General features: G+C 47.9%; 5 protein-coding genes across 5 annotated transcripts; 3 read left to right on the forward strand and 2 right to left on the reverse strand.

Moving 5' to 3' along the window:
* Positions 1-1,551: 1,551 nt before the first annotated feature.
* On the forward strand, positions 1,552-2,959 carry H6S33_005395 (uncharacterized protein; the record flags this gene model as incomplete). Its single annotated transcript, XM_044836736.1, has 7 exons — positions 1,552-1,643; positions 1,722-2,072; positions 2,225-2,275; positions 2,388-2,424; positions 2,506-2,618; positions 2,702-2,862; positions 2,940-2,959. The coding sequence occupies 7 exons, from the start codon at positions 1,552-1,554 to the stop codon at positions 2,957-2,959; spliced, it is 825 nt and encodes a 274-aa protein (XP_044698704.1).
* A 3,049-nt stretch (positions 2,960-6,008) lies between these two features.
* On the forward strand, positions 6,009-6,402 carry H6S33_005396 (uncharacterized protein; the record flags this gene model as incomplete). The annotated part of the gene is made up of 3 exons (XM_044836738.1): positions 6,009-6,174; positions 6,247-6,306; positions 6,392-6,402. 3 exons carry the CDS (start codon positions 6,009-6,011, stop codon positions 6,400-6,402), a joined length of 237 nt encoding a protein of 78 aa, XP_044698705.1.
* Positions 6,403-7,165: 763 nt separating this feature from the next.
* Positions 7,166-7,617, reverse strand: H6S33_005397 (uncharacterized protein; the record flags this gene model as incomplete). Its single annotated transcript, XM_044836739.1, has 4 exons — positions 7,166-7,252; positions 7,328-7,357; positions 7,411-7,490; positions 7,554-7,617. The coding sequence occupies 4 exons, from the start codon at positions 7,615-7,617 to the stop codon at positions 7,166-7,168; spliced, it is 261 nt and encodes an 86-aa protein (XP_044698706.1).
* Positions 7,618-8,272: 655 nt separating this feature from the next.
* Positions 8,273-10,410, forward strand: H6S33_005398 (uncharacterized protein; the record flags this gene model as incomplete). Its single annotated transcript, XM_044836740.1, has 3 exons — positions 8,273-8,349; positions 8,405-8,773; positions 8,835-10,410. 3 exons carry the CDS (start codon positions 8,273-8,275, stop codon positions 10,408-10,410), a joined length of 2,022 nt encoding a protein of 673 aa, XP_044698707.1.
* A 1,824-nt stretch (positions 10,411-12,234) lies between these two features.
* On the reverse strand, positions 12,235-13,155 carry H6S33_005399 (uncharacterized protein; the record flags this gene model as incomplete). The annotated part of the gene is made up of 2 exons (XM_044836741.1): positions 12,235-12,927; positions 13,072-13,155. The coding sequence occupies 2 exons, from the start codon at positions 13,153-13,155 to the stop codon at positions 12,235-12,237; spliced, it is 777 nt and encodes a 258-aa protein (XP_044698708.1).
* Between the last annotated feature and the right edge of the window lie 775 nt (positions 13,156-13,930).

The following is a 13,930-nucleotide window of genomic DNA, read 5'->3' on the forward strand; positions in this document are numbered from 1 at the left end:
CTATTTCCCCCTTGTTTATCTGAGTGTTTTCATTTGGCCATATAGATATTAGCAATGTTTTCATCTCATATGGTTTATTTTTGTGGTTATTTTTTTCTTTTTTTTTCTCTTGTTCTTTTTGGTTTAGGTCTCCATTTTGATGGACTGTCGGTCGTTTTTGGTGTTTGATGGCATGGGTCTGATTTTTATCGTTTTCTTCCTTTTTTTCCAACCATGTGTTTTTAGCTTCTTCTTCGTTTTTTTCTACACCCTGGAAATCCATTCTCGTGCTTCGTCTTTTTCTCAATGCTTGGTGCTGCTCCGTACGTCTGTCGAATGTCATCATCGAACCATTCAAGTTTCACTGCATGCTGCTGCTGCCATGCCCCTCTCTTCCTTCCCGCCGCTCAATTGCCGACAAGTCATCCTGTAGGGCAAACAGCAGGCCTCCCAAGCAAATAAAATAAAATAGCTTCTAGTCATTCGCCGAGTATGCGGTGGTGGTGGTGTTGTTGTTGGTGGTGGCTATAGTGGCTGTTGGTTGTTGCTTTGTTCGTCGTTGTCGTGGACTACACCTCGACCCCGCTACTTAGACAATACAACACATTTGCTGAAACAATCGTTGATTTAGCAGGAACATCTTTCTTTCCCTCTTTCTCTGTTCTGTTGGGATTTCGAGGCGTGTTGCCATGCCATGCCATCATATCATGTAATGCCCACGATACATAAGGTGCAAACATTCAGACCATAATGCATCACCATCACCCCTCTTCTGATACTGCCGCTCACACATCCATACCTACATATGATACCCGCCCTTGGTAGAGAAAAGAAGGCAAAGAAAAAGATATGTGTCCGCCAGACAGATTGCATAACATCCCAATGCACAAAGACGTCACCCCCGCCGTGAACCCATGACCCGAGCCCAGAGCCCAGAGCAGTGGTAATCAAGCGATAGAACACTGCACTGATACCTACCCACACTAGTTCGATACTGACCTACCCCTTCAATATATGATCTGATTAGCCGTGAGTGTCATAGCTCTGGCAAGTGGTAAGATATGTAGTTGGTAGCTCCTCATGCAGGGCGGTGAGCCCCGCAACCGTGCAACAAGCCCTCTCTATCGTATTCCTTTTTTTTTTTTTTTTTTTTTTTTTTTTGCACATTGAGCTCCCTCATATATATTGGGATTTGCTGGCTGGAAGCGGTGAAAGAAGGGACCATCAATTTGTCTCGACTTTCTGTGCAGTGCACTGCTCTACTAGCTTTTGCATTTAGAAAATAAAGAACGCCAGCGTTGAGATCGACGAATTCAAACTTTCTACTGGAACCCCTCCCGAGCTCCCCTCTACCTATTGTGTTTGTCTGTACCCCTCTTTTCAAAACCTCATCTGCTCCTTTTTTTTTCCTATTTCGTTTCATCGTCATCGTACCCTACGTCTTGGTACGGTAAGAAACAAAATATAAAAAAAAAAAAATAACCGTACTGCAGCAGAGTACATACTGCGTTTTACCCCAACCAACCAAACCAGACCAAAAGAGCCAACCAAGTAGGAACGGAAAGGAAAATAATGAGTCTCCTCCACGCCCCCAACGAAACGACGCCATTGTCTCAACTCTTCTCTCTGGCGGGCAAGGTCTGCCTAGTGACTGGAGGTAATAGGTAAGTGTCAAAACCCACAGTGTCCCAAACCAGGAAAAACAATTCTCCCGAATAATGCCAATGCATTCCCATATACAGAGGCATTGGTCTCGCTGTCGCTACTGGCTTCGCCGAGGCGCAGGCCGCCGGCCTCGCCATCATCCACTCCTGTGCGGCGACAGCAGACCTTGCCGCCACACGTGCCGCCGAGATCCACGCAAAGTACCCGCACACGGAGGTACGGGTGTACCAAGCGGACGTGTCCAAGGCGCAGGAGATTGAGGATGTGACGCGAAGGGTGTTTGCAGACTTTGGCAGGCTAGATGTAGTGGTTGCGAATGCGGGGGTTTATACGGAGACCCCCGCGTTGGATATGAAGCCCGAAGAGGCCCAATTTGTTACAGGCGTCAATTATTTTGGGCCCTTGTATACAGCGCAAGCGGCTGCTAGGTATGTGTGATGTCCTCTTCTGTTCTAGTAGCTACTTTGGGGTGAGAACTTGCAGTGGCCACTACCAGTGAGCGACAGTAGGGGGTGCTCGGCAGTTGTTACTACTGCTGTTTATTGACTGAGGTGTTTAACGTTTTATGTGACCCTTACAGAATTTTCAAGGACAACGGGGGTGGGAAGATCATCATGACGGCCTCAATAAAGTATTCTCCCAATCATCGTCCCTTTTCGCTTCCAAATTCCGGTCTGGTCCTAAGTTTAATCCTATCCACCAAGTTTAAACTGAGTTAATCACGTGATATATAAAAAAAATAGTGGTCACATGGTCCTTCGCCCACAGTACGAATCAATTGTACGCGGAACCCCTCCTGGATACTGTAGAGTATCGAAGGAAGTTTCTAGATTGAATAAAGTATTGACGGTAATGTAATAGTACTGCGCAACCAAAGGGGCCGTCTGTCACTTAACCCGCGCACTCGCCGCCGAGTTCGCACAATGGAATATCCAAGTCAACGCCGTGAGTCCCGGCTACATCGACACCGAGATGTAAGTACTCTGCTTTTTACTCGCCTAAATTATCAATCCAGTATCTCCATGCGAGGTTTTTATTTCTAAATCCATGAAAACAGGACCACAGAAATGGTAAATAAGAACCCGGAGGTAATAAAGGCATGGATGAACGACTGCCCTGCGGGGAGGCTCTGCAAGGTGTGGGAACTGAAGGGTGTCTATGTGTTTCTGGCCAGCGGGGCTAGTTCATATGTGACGGGTGCAGATTACGTCGTTGATGGTGAGTTAGCTTTTATATTCGATAAGTAAGAATGGGATTGGGTAATTGAGGCTGAGACTAACTTTGTGACCCATCAGGTGGGCATACGGTCTACTGAGAACTCAATTGAATTGGGGGACAGAGTAACAGGGCTGAGATCGGGTTGGTGGTAATTGTTAATTGGTTGATTTTTATGGTTACTCAAGTCGTGATAACTACCGCTAGGAATTAAAAACAAGCTAGCAGGTATCATAATCCCTGAATGTCAGTGCGCAATACACGGTTCACACTGTGGTCTTGAAAGACGTTTCTCAAGCTAGAGTAGTCTGTGACCTCCGGGAACTAACAAAGACAGGCTGAATGTTCTTTGATGATGCAGGTAACCGGTACATAACCGAGTGATCGAGCATGTAACTCCCGTGTCCGGCCTGGTGAAGGACGCCTTTTTTTTAAAGGTCATGCGCAACAGTGCAATTGGGCATGTCCGTAGCACCAGCTGAGTATGTCTATGCATGGAGTATACGGATTCAAAGTGGAAGCCATTAATTGCTTTCAGCCATTTAGTAGAGCAACCTGTCAACCTACATATAAGTAGTCTTATAGTTGGGCTTTCTGCATTGGGTAATTAGTGCCATTGAAAACTTCTTAAATCCTCACGGAGCTAGGTACTCTAGCTCACCTGATGCTTTAAATTTCCCCGATTGATCCCTAAACGTGTTCCACAGTACTAGAAACCTTGAGATTCATCTAAAGTTCCAGATTTGTTCGTGTCGAATCAGAGAGTAGAAACTTCAATGGTCTACTACGTAGTGTAAGTAGATAGATGCATGTCTCATTTTCACATATAGAGTATATAACACGCTGTCATATACCTGTGGCAGGTACTTTACACACATGTACGTACTTGTACATACATGTGCGTAATTGATCAACACATGCACGCAGACCCTGGTAGCAGAAATGAGGGGTGGCTGGAGATTTATGTATGTATGTATGTCCAAAATATGTGGTTAAATCTTTGGTTCCAAATTGTCTTTCAGACTACCTCGTCTCCAGTTTGAAGTTCATCAATTGAGCTTCTACTCCGAAGGTATAGCCGATGTACCTACTCTAATTATATCAGTAATCAGGCTTTTTATCATGTTGATTCATTAAAAGGTTGCAGATAGCTGGGTTGGAGGAGCTCATGCTCTGAATATACCAGTTCGGCCAATAGCTATAATCCGGTCTATAGTTTAGTAGATCGCCACTCCGATCAAATCTCTCAAATACTCACAGTGTGCAATACACTCATTAAGCTGCCGGTTTCATCGTACCTAAGATCTCATTAAAAATCCCTATAATTGAAGTCTTTCCAAAAATACTGACCTAACACTATCACATGGAGATTATCGCCAGATCTTTCACATATAGACTGACTGTATACTGCTCGCATACTGCAACACTGGCCTGGTGATACGCTCCATAACCTCTGATTTATATGCATATATGAGACACCTCGGAACGGTGACTGGAGTATATCAGTGCACATATGTAATCTCAGCTTGTAGATCCCTAGCCCTGATGTGACACGCGCGTCAACCGCACGAATCACGGCACCGCAAGTTTTTCTCTTTGAGGATATCCTCGCCAAGTCAAAAGACAAATATTCACAACCGTTCTCAACAAAGACATCGAGATTGTGATAAGTCACGAATCGCCTATAACTATGGCTATTATCTCGATCTTTGAGTGATTAGTAGTACGATATTTAAAGGTGTGATAGGAACCTATCGGAATGTGAAGCTACTCTAGCTGTTTTTCGATATCGGAAGAAGAGTTAACTCTTCATCTGTATCGGGTCCCCTCGACTATTGATTTCCACTGTAAACGCGATGCGAGGGAAGGTGTATATCAACCTCTATTCACGATAATTGGCAGCCCACGTTACAAGCTAACATCACAGAGAGCCGTCATATAACCCCCACGCGCGTGTTTTGGGGGGGGGGTGTAGATGGCCATTGGGAAAGCTGCACGAAGTCAGATAAAAAGCATCAGCCAAGATCTTAACGCTCAAAGTATGTATGCTCTACCAGGTTTCTTCAGTTTCATCGGCCGAGCATGATGATCAGTCTAGATGGAAATCAAGATTCACCTGCCAGGCTAAAAAGATTCAATTGGTCCTTGATCTTTGCCGGTAAATTTTCCTTTTTCTATTCTTCGTTCCTAGGCCTTCGTTTCTCCCGGATAACATCACTGACGTGTAGAAACCGGGAACGTCCAGTTAGGGAAAGCTTAATTATACTAGTACAATAGGCGTCCATTAATTTTGCAGCATCCGGTATGTGCCTATCTTTTCTGGAAATGTCAAATGGTGTTATGCATATCGACTCGGTAGTTTTTAATATTTTATTCCCAACTTCCAAGTCTCACCTCATTAAGGAACCGGAGCTGAGGGACCGGAGGGAAGGAAGAAAGAAAGTGCAGACCCACGTAATTGGAGGGATATTAAACTCCGATAAACACGCGGTTAACCATCAAATCTGTCTTTCCAATTAAGCACTATGATGGTGTTCCACCGATCTAAAGTATGCAGATTTTGCTGGTTGCTTTAGCGTGGGGAGATTTTGAGGTGTGGTCACGCCATGACCCCCCACGATGTCACGCATTCGTTCCCTGTACAACTAACAAGGTGGGAGAAGGACCCTGAACATGCTGTTTGTGCTGATGCTGACGCTTCTTAGCTCGCCAGCCACATATGTGAACAATATGACCACTCTTACCCCTCTGCCTATCGGGATTGCAGCCACAGTAGATTTCCTGTATTTCGGGGCTGCTATCCTCATAGGTAATAATGAATAACGAGGAAGTAGTTCGGGACGCTGTAGAGATAAGTAGCTTTTCCGCCGGCTGAAGATAACTCCGGTCCAGAATCCAGATTATGAAGCTTGTAGTGCTGTTTTTTGGTTGATCTCGAGGAGAGAGGAGAGCGCAAGGAAAGGAAGAGTCCATAGCCATATCATAAACGCTAGTGCGATAGGTTAAGGACAGATCTTTTCCATACTAGTCTCAATTGAGTCATTGTGCGATAGGTTTATGATACACTTCGAAGTTTAAATAAAGTTTTCGATCCACGCCGAATCACTCGTTTTCATTACTAACCCAAGAGTACCTAACGATTTTAGACCATGACAACGAGAGAACAAGCCTCTACCAATGCCAAGTCAGAAAAATTTCTACAACACGGCTTAGCGTCAAGGAAGGATGACCGAGTGGTTAAGGTGTGTGACTCAAGCGATTACTGCTTTCTTGCTTCTAAAACAGCGAGGTTTCTCATGGGCCTAGCCCGCGGGGGTTCGAATCCCCCTCCTTTCATGATCATTTTTTGTCCAGGGCACCCCATTGGTAACAGAGCAGTCTTTGAAGGATTGCGTGACAGGAAAGCCCACTTGTCTTTGCTTTTTTGTCCGTTTGGGTACTTAGCCAGTAAGGTCTTTAAAGCGGACTCCTATGAATCTCATGGGAGTTGTTCCCCTCCAGGTGACGAGTCAGTTATTGAGTTTTATGTCAGGTTACTATTAAAAAATTACTATGCTAAGCTTTTTAATAAGCTTAAGCCCTAAGCGATGACTCGCAGCTATCGGCTAGTGAGATTACCAGAACACATAACGGTAAACTTGCATATTCCACGTGCATTTCGGAGGTGTCATCTCACAGAAACCTACCACTGTCGTTCCCTGCGCAGTGAGTTCGGATCCCTACTCTACACGGAAAGATTGGCCATCAAATCTACGCCCAAGGAATATTTGTGTTTGAACTGAATGCTACATTCGGTGTGACACCCAACACTCGATGCGTATGGCGCCCGCTGAGTGGGGAACAAGAGCATCAGCTCCATCGTATAACATCTAGTCCTCTATTCCGCCAGGGCTTTGAATGAGCCCTAAATCACCATCACCGGCCAAATTACTACCGCCAATGAACAGGAGTTATCAAGACTAGGGGGGACCCGTAGAGCTATAACTACGGATGATTCTACCAGAGAGGCCTATCCCTTCGTCTGTCAATACTGCCACCCTATAATAGAGGAAATAAATTTGTATGGGAGATCTGTTATTTGATAAGAGAGATAACGAGATCTGTTAGTAAAGCCACACCAGATTTGCTTTTTCTTTGGGTGGCAGCATTTAACTGACAGACGAAGGGATAGGGAGTAGTACGAAATGCGGCCCCCAATCGCCAGTATACATCTCCCTGGCTACCACCGACACTCTCGGTATTCTGGCAACACATACCAGTGATACTTCAGGAATCTACAAGATTTGGCTTATCAAACATACAAAAATCAAAAAAGAAAGAGGGCGGATATTGGAAGTTTTATTAGTGCCAACAACCACCGAATAGATTCAACGCTAATAACGCAAATAAAAACCTTGCCAACAATAGATATCGATAGGTTAGTATAATATTTATCCTGTATTGGGATATGGGACCCAGGTCTCGGTACATTGGGTACGCAATAGCTCTTACAGATGATCTAGTACATCAGTATCAGATATTTATGCGAATACGCTGATATTGGATACATACAGAACCCTGGAATTCAGAAAGATTACAGGAGAGTGCCTTAGTAGGTGGCCAGATGCCGGGGGCGGACGAGGCAGTGATCCCTTAAGATTGCTTGTTAATCAATCACTTCGAGCGTCTTGTTACTTAGATATATTGTACGGCACCTATGGTTTCGGTTAAGTCACCGGGGAATATCTTCGTTTCGAGAAGTGGCACGGCTGTGGGCATGACGGAATACCGAGATTCATCAGCACGCCTAACCATATTTCAATAACGGAGCAATGCAATGAGATGGAATGGAGATCTTGTCACTTATAACTACAAGTACGTATGAACCCCGTACCGGGACTATCTTATAATGAGGAAACATGAACTGAAATCGCATTCTTCCTGTCGCTGGGCAATCAGTAGAACAAAGACTCCGGGGTCCTGTGCCGCCTATTTCGGATCTTGGCATTAGACACAAGGTAAGAAGTAGTAATTTGTGTAGACCGAAAGCAAACGCCTTCTAAGGATGTCGAGTTTCTGTGGGTAGGAGGGAGGCCACCGGGACCAAAAGTGGCTAGCTATGGTGCCAAGGCTTCGCTTTTAGCCTCCGACTCCGGACCCGGTCTGCGGTCCCCAAAGCCTCACTGGAACTACATGTACCACCAAGTGATATCCTTTCGAAAATGTGGTTAATAAATACTCTTTTCTCCCGCAGCTTGATCTGTTCCCGCCAACTTTTCAGTTCTCTACACTCTTTTAGTACCTTTAAAAAAAAAGCAGCTGCGCTGCAAATTAATCAAGAGCCGGATTCTCTCTAAAACGACTTTCTTTATCATCTACGTTCATTCATTCATTTATTTGATATATATATATATCTTTACACTATTTTGCGGCGATGACGAGAATTATGAAATTTACATGCTTTATGCTAGCGGTAGTATCAGCTGCTGCTTTGCCTATTGCTGTCGATAGGTGCGTTTTATTGCTCCTATAAAACAATTATCACATTTACTAACTATGTTAACAGCGAAGCATCCTCATCTGCTTCTTCTTCCGCCTCTTCCTCGTCCGGAGGATCCGGAGGATCAGGTGGCCCCCCAAGTGGTCGTGGGAGAACCCACAGAGTCCATGTCGGCGCCAGAGGCCTTTTCTACGACCCCCAAGTCGTCATGGCAGACGTTGGAGATGTGATTGTGTTTGAATTTAGGGCAGGAACTCATACACTTACTGAGTCTACATTTGGATCGCCTTGTAAGAGGCTTGATGGTGGTGTTGATTCCTCAATTTTGGCGAATCCCGATAGGGCGGATCCAGGGCCGAAGTTTAAGCATGTTGTGTCAGATGAGAAGCCACATTTCTTCCACTGTGCGCACAAGAAACACTGCGGTAGGGGAATGTATGCATAAGCTCCCCATATTTTTCTTATGGCAATTTGATACTAATATGTTGTGAAATAGGGTCTTTGCCATCAATCCTACTGAGGAAAAGAGCTTTGAGGAGTTTAGACTGAGGGCTATTGAGCAAGGAGGAGAAGGAGAGGATTCTGGAGATGCCTCTTCGGGAGCTTCTTCGGGAGCTTCTTCGGGAGCCTCTAGCGGTGCATCGTCCTCATCAAGTGCGTCCTCTCAGTCAGATAGCTCGAGTTCTTCAGATGCCTCTGCATCTTCGAAAGCTTCTTCAGGTGCCTCTTCAGGTGTTCCTGGAGGTCCCGGCGGTCCCGGCGGTCCTCCTCCTGGTGCCTCTGCCGACGCCTCTGCCAGTGCCTCTGCCGACGCCTCAGCCGGTGCTTCTGCAGGTGGTCCTCCAGGTGGTAGCCCCCCAGGTGGCTCTTCTAGGGCTTCTGCAGGTGCCTCCGCTTCTTCAGGTGCCGCGGGTGGCCCCCCAGCGGGTGGCCCAGGTGCCTCTAGCGGAGCTTCCGCTTCTGCCGATGCTTCCTCCTCTGCGGGTGGTCCTCCAGGCGGTGGCCCCCCAGGAAGCTCTTCTGGAACTTCTGCCGGTGCCTCAGCCGGTGCTTCCGCAGGTGGTCCTCCAGGTGGTGGTCCTCCAGGAGGTTCTGGGGCTTCCGCCGGTGCCTCGGCCTCTTCAGATGCCTCCGCCTCTTCGGGTGCAGCAGATGGACCCCCATCAGGCGGTCCACCTTCAGGGGCCTCTAGCGGAGCCTCCGCTTCTGCAGATTCTTCCGCCTCTGCCGGTGGTCCTCCTAAGGGCCCTAAGGGGGGTCCTCCCGGTGCCTCTGCGGATGACTCTTCAGATGCCTCCGCTTCTTCAGGCGCTTCTGCCTCCTCAGGTGCTGTAGGTGGCCCTCCTTCAGGTGGTCCCCCTAGGGGAGGCCCAGGTGCCTCAAGTGGAGCTTCTTCCTCTGCTGATGCGTCTTCCTCCGCGGGACGCCCTCCCAAGGGAGGTCCTGGAGGTCCTGGAGGCGCAGCCTCCGGTGCTTCATCAGAAGCTTCTGCAGGCGCTGGTGGACCCGGTTCAGGTACCACAGGAACCTCTTACTCATCCTCATCGTCTTCTTCGTCATCCTCATCCGCCTCATCCTCCTCCTACTCCAGCAGCTACTCTTCTGGCGGTAGTGGCAAGCCACCCGGCGCAGGTGCTGGCGCTTCATCCCAGTCTTCATCCAGCAGCAAGGCAGGAGCTGACGGCACCGGAGCCTCAAGCAGCTCCGGTGCTGAAGCGGGAGCAGGCGGCCCTGGTGCCTCATCGAGATCTGGAGCTTCATCAGGTGCCAGCGCTGGCGGACCTGGTGGACCTGGAGCCTCAAGCAGCTCCGGTGCTGAAGCGGGAGCAGGCGGCCCTGGTGCCTCATCGAGATCTGGAGCCTCATCAGGTGCCAGCGCTGGTGGGCCTGGCGGGCCTGGAGCGGGTAGCAGCAGCAGCAGTAGCAGCTCTGCAGGCGCAGATGCGGACGGATCTGACGCTACGAGCTCGTCCTCATCTCGCAGCAAGTCTGGTGGCGGTCCGGGTGGAAGCGGAAGTGAGTCTTCAAGCTCCGCGTCTTCTCGCAGTAGGTCCGGTGCCCCTGGGCCATAAGTTGGTAGTACCGTATCTGGGAGAAATGAATCTCTTGCAGGTGCCGGTACTTAGTGGGGGTGCTTTCTTGTTTTAGAGAACGTAGGTAATCACATTAGTTACATGGCATTTCTTTTTTTTTCTTTCTGGGTTTCCTTTTTGTGGATAAGCTGGAAATTCTAGCTGGTCACTGCGTACACAGGTGTTTTTTTTATTATATTTTTTTTCTTTTCGGTTCCGCGGTACTGCGCATTAGAGATATCAAAAAAAAGAGGAATTTCTATCATTGGTTCATATTGTAGATTTAGAAGCTACTTCATACTAGAGCCGCAAAAAAAGGATACTCGTATGAATAGTATACTAAACTATTCATTCAATCAATCACGAATCGCCCATGTTTCATAAGTGCACTTACCGGTGCTTAATTAGTAAGGAGCTTGTGGCACAGATCCGGCCGGTAAATGATAGCCGGTACATAGACAATATTAGAGTAAGGCGGTGGCGTGTGACAATAGTACGCGTACCTGCATATAATAGTTTATATGTTACACATGTGGCAAACTTTAAATCTTCGCGAGAAATGATTGTATGTACACGAATCTATCTAGAACCCTTACCCATCCAGAAACCTATAGCTATAACGGGATGGACGATATGTATATACATGTATCTAGATACAAACCTACAAGAACACACCAACACATACAGCTATTTACAAAAAGACAACCCCCCCCCCCTCCAAAAAAAAAAAAAAAAAAGGTTAGTATCGAATGTTAGACCCTCCTAATAATTCATGGGGCCTAGTAAGGCCTGGGGAGGGACGAAGGGACAAAGGGGCGGGAAAGACCTCTTTCGACCCCTCGGACTACGCCCAGAGGTTGACAGAGGCCCCCCTACCGGGAGAACGCGGGGACGGGGAAGGAATATGGTAACGGGGAGCTTGGATGAGGGGGAATGGGCAGGACTTCTTTCAACCCCTCGACAGCGCCCAGAGGTTGACAGAGGCCTCCCTCGATACCTCACCCTCTCCACGCAGGAGAGAGAACAGGCAAAGAGAGAGCAGGAAGGAGGGAGGGGCACGGGGAAAGGGACTGGGGGCAGACGGACTACGTGGGTGGGTGGATGGGGTAGAGGGCAGAGGAGGCCTACAGGACCCGCCAGCAGTACAAGAGAAAACTCCTCTTGGGTTTCCACCTGGCTCCCTTAGCCTCCTTGTTGAAAAGAAGAAGAATTGTTAGAGTGAGCGAAAGATGACGGGTCTATGCAGCTAAAGACAGTGCCAAGACCCGACGATAGTGTTTTCTCCGACAGGTACAAGTAGGTAACTACATGTATTTAGGGCTGGGCATTTCCATCTTTTTACCCTATCTTGGCTCTCGAGTGATGTTCTGTGATGAGGAAGTGGCAGAAGTGGGGTTCGTCATGGGTTGTCACTCGGGTTAATGACCTAGCGAGTTTTCTTGACTCTGTATTGTATGTATACGTAGCCCGGGTGCTGTGACGGTACTTAACACCCTCTATCCTCGCGCCAGCCCCCTATATCTTTAAGGAATAAAGAAAGATAAAGAAAACACCCGTTCCAATATAATCCCGGTTGTCTCTCTCCTCCTGTTTCCACTCTTCGGCCATGTATAAATCCCAAGCCTGGGTTTCGTATCATGTCCCAGGTAACTTAAACTGTAGTTAGCCAGGGACCAAGTTAGTATGTAGCACTACTATTCGAGGACCCTAACAATTAATTCCAATCATATAATTATAACAATCCATTAATTAATTACACTACTCAACGAGAGTCCCAAAATGAAAAACATTAAACATCCACCTTCACATCCAAACAACCAACCCTTACTTCTCCGGCGCCGCCAACATATCCTTCGGCAACCCATTCTTCGCGCACGGCGCAAACCTCCAATAGCCCTTATTAAACCTCGGCGCCAACGCCCGCGCAACCGCCTTCACCAGCCCGGGCGCCGGCGGGAAATCCCTATGCAAGCCCTCCTCAAACGTGACATCCAACGCCGTGATCAAATACGGCACGGTCGTCTTGAAGCCCAACTTACTCATACTATGCTTCGCCTCGTCCTCAATCACCTTCGAGATATCCATCTTCTCGCGATGCTCGGCGAGCGCCAGGATGGTCGGGATCTCGTCGGCCAGGTGCTGCACAAGCGCCTGACCGAAGCCGTCGATGATCTCGACGAGACGCGCGCCCGAGAAGGACTCGGGCGCGCGCGTGGCCGCGGCAATGTATTCGTCGAAGGCCTTGAGGCCGGCGCTGAAGGCTTCGTGCTGCTGGATGTTGCCGTCCATGATGCCCGGTACGCCGGTTAGTTGTTCGATCGTGGGGAAGAACGCGGCTTCTTCGCCGGCGTGGTGGATGTGGACGAAGTCGGACCAGGCGGTGGCGTAGCCGAGGAAGTCGGGGGTGTCGGCGGGGAGGACGTGCGGTGCTTGTAGGTAGATGGCGTTGAGGCCGCGGGTTATGACGTTGTGGACGAGGGACATTCCGGTTGCGGCGAGGACGTAGTCGTCTTTGCGCTGTGGGTGGGTGGTTAGTTTTGTTATTGAAGAGGGGGTTGAGATTGGGTAGAGTAGTGCATTGTGATCGAGTGAATCATCATGATTGACTATAAGTAAAGTATGAGGGCTGAAAAACTTCCAAAAAGGCTTAATTCAACTCACATCACCATCCACAAAGGGGGTCTTAATCAATGGAAACGGCCCATCCGCCCACTTCTTCGTCGGTCCCGCAACAGTAGCAGCCATTTCTCTCAATCTGTGTAGTAGCAATTCGCAATTAAGGGAGAAAAGTAAAAAAAAGTCCTACAACACGGCCAAGTGATCGAAGTGCAAAAAAAAGGTCTCCGTGTATATAAAGCGCAACAATTGCAAAACAACAACAATAAAAAGTTTCCCCGGGCGGCCCACGCCTTAGATATAAGGTTTGATAGTGACATGCCGCACCCCCCCTTGTTAGCGAAAGCAAGCCCTATGGAGAGTTACCAAGAGCAGGTACTCTACCAACAACATGCCTGCATAGCTGCCCTGGGCTGCATGCGGCTGAACGTCCAAATCAACCTTAAAATAGGCAAGGGCTCAGTCAGCTTACTCTCCAATATTAAAAACACAACCTCTGTGAGTGGCTCGATCGCAGCGGTGAGTAACAACATTCCAAGTCGTCTACATAGACTTAGTGTTGGGTAAGAACATAGGATGTTTTGCTTTTCCCTAGTTAGCGTACATATGTTGCTACTCGTATTTCTCTGACGTTTGTGGACGCGACTGATATTGCATGCCATACAAAAATACGCCAAGCTCATGATTTTGGGTGTATGCAATAATGGCCCAGTTCAAAAACGTCAGCGAAATACTAGTACTCTAGTTTGTTAGCCCTGGTTTGAGACTTTGAGTACAGTAGTGTCTGTGTGCAACGATTTGTGCAACCATCGCGTGTTTTGCCGAGCCTGGGGCTGAATCATGAAGCTCTTATCTCCTCACCTCCACCACCATCTTATTGTAAGGGTGGCTTCGATAAACCCAA

Source organism: Morchella sextelata (genome assembly GCF_020137385.1).
Source record: "Morchella sextelata strain SCLS chromosome Unknown scls_2, whole genome shotgun sequence".
Taxonomy (NCBI): Eukaryota; Fungi; Ascomycota; class Pezizomycetes; order Pezizales; family Morchellaceae; genus Morchella; species Morchella sextelata.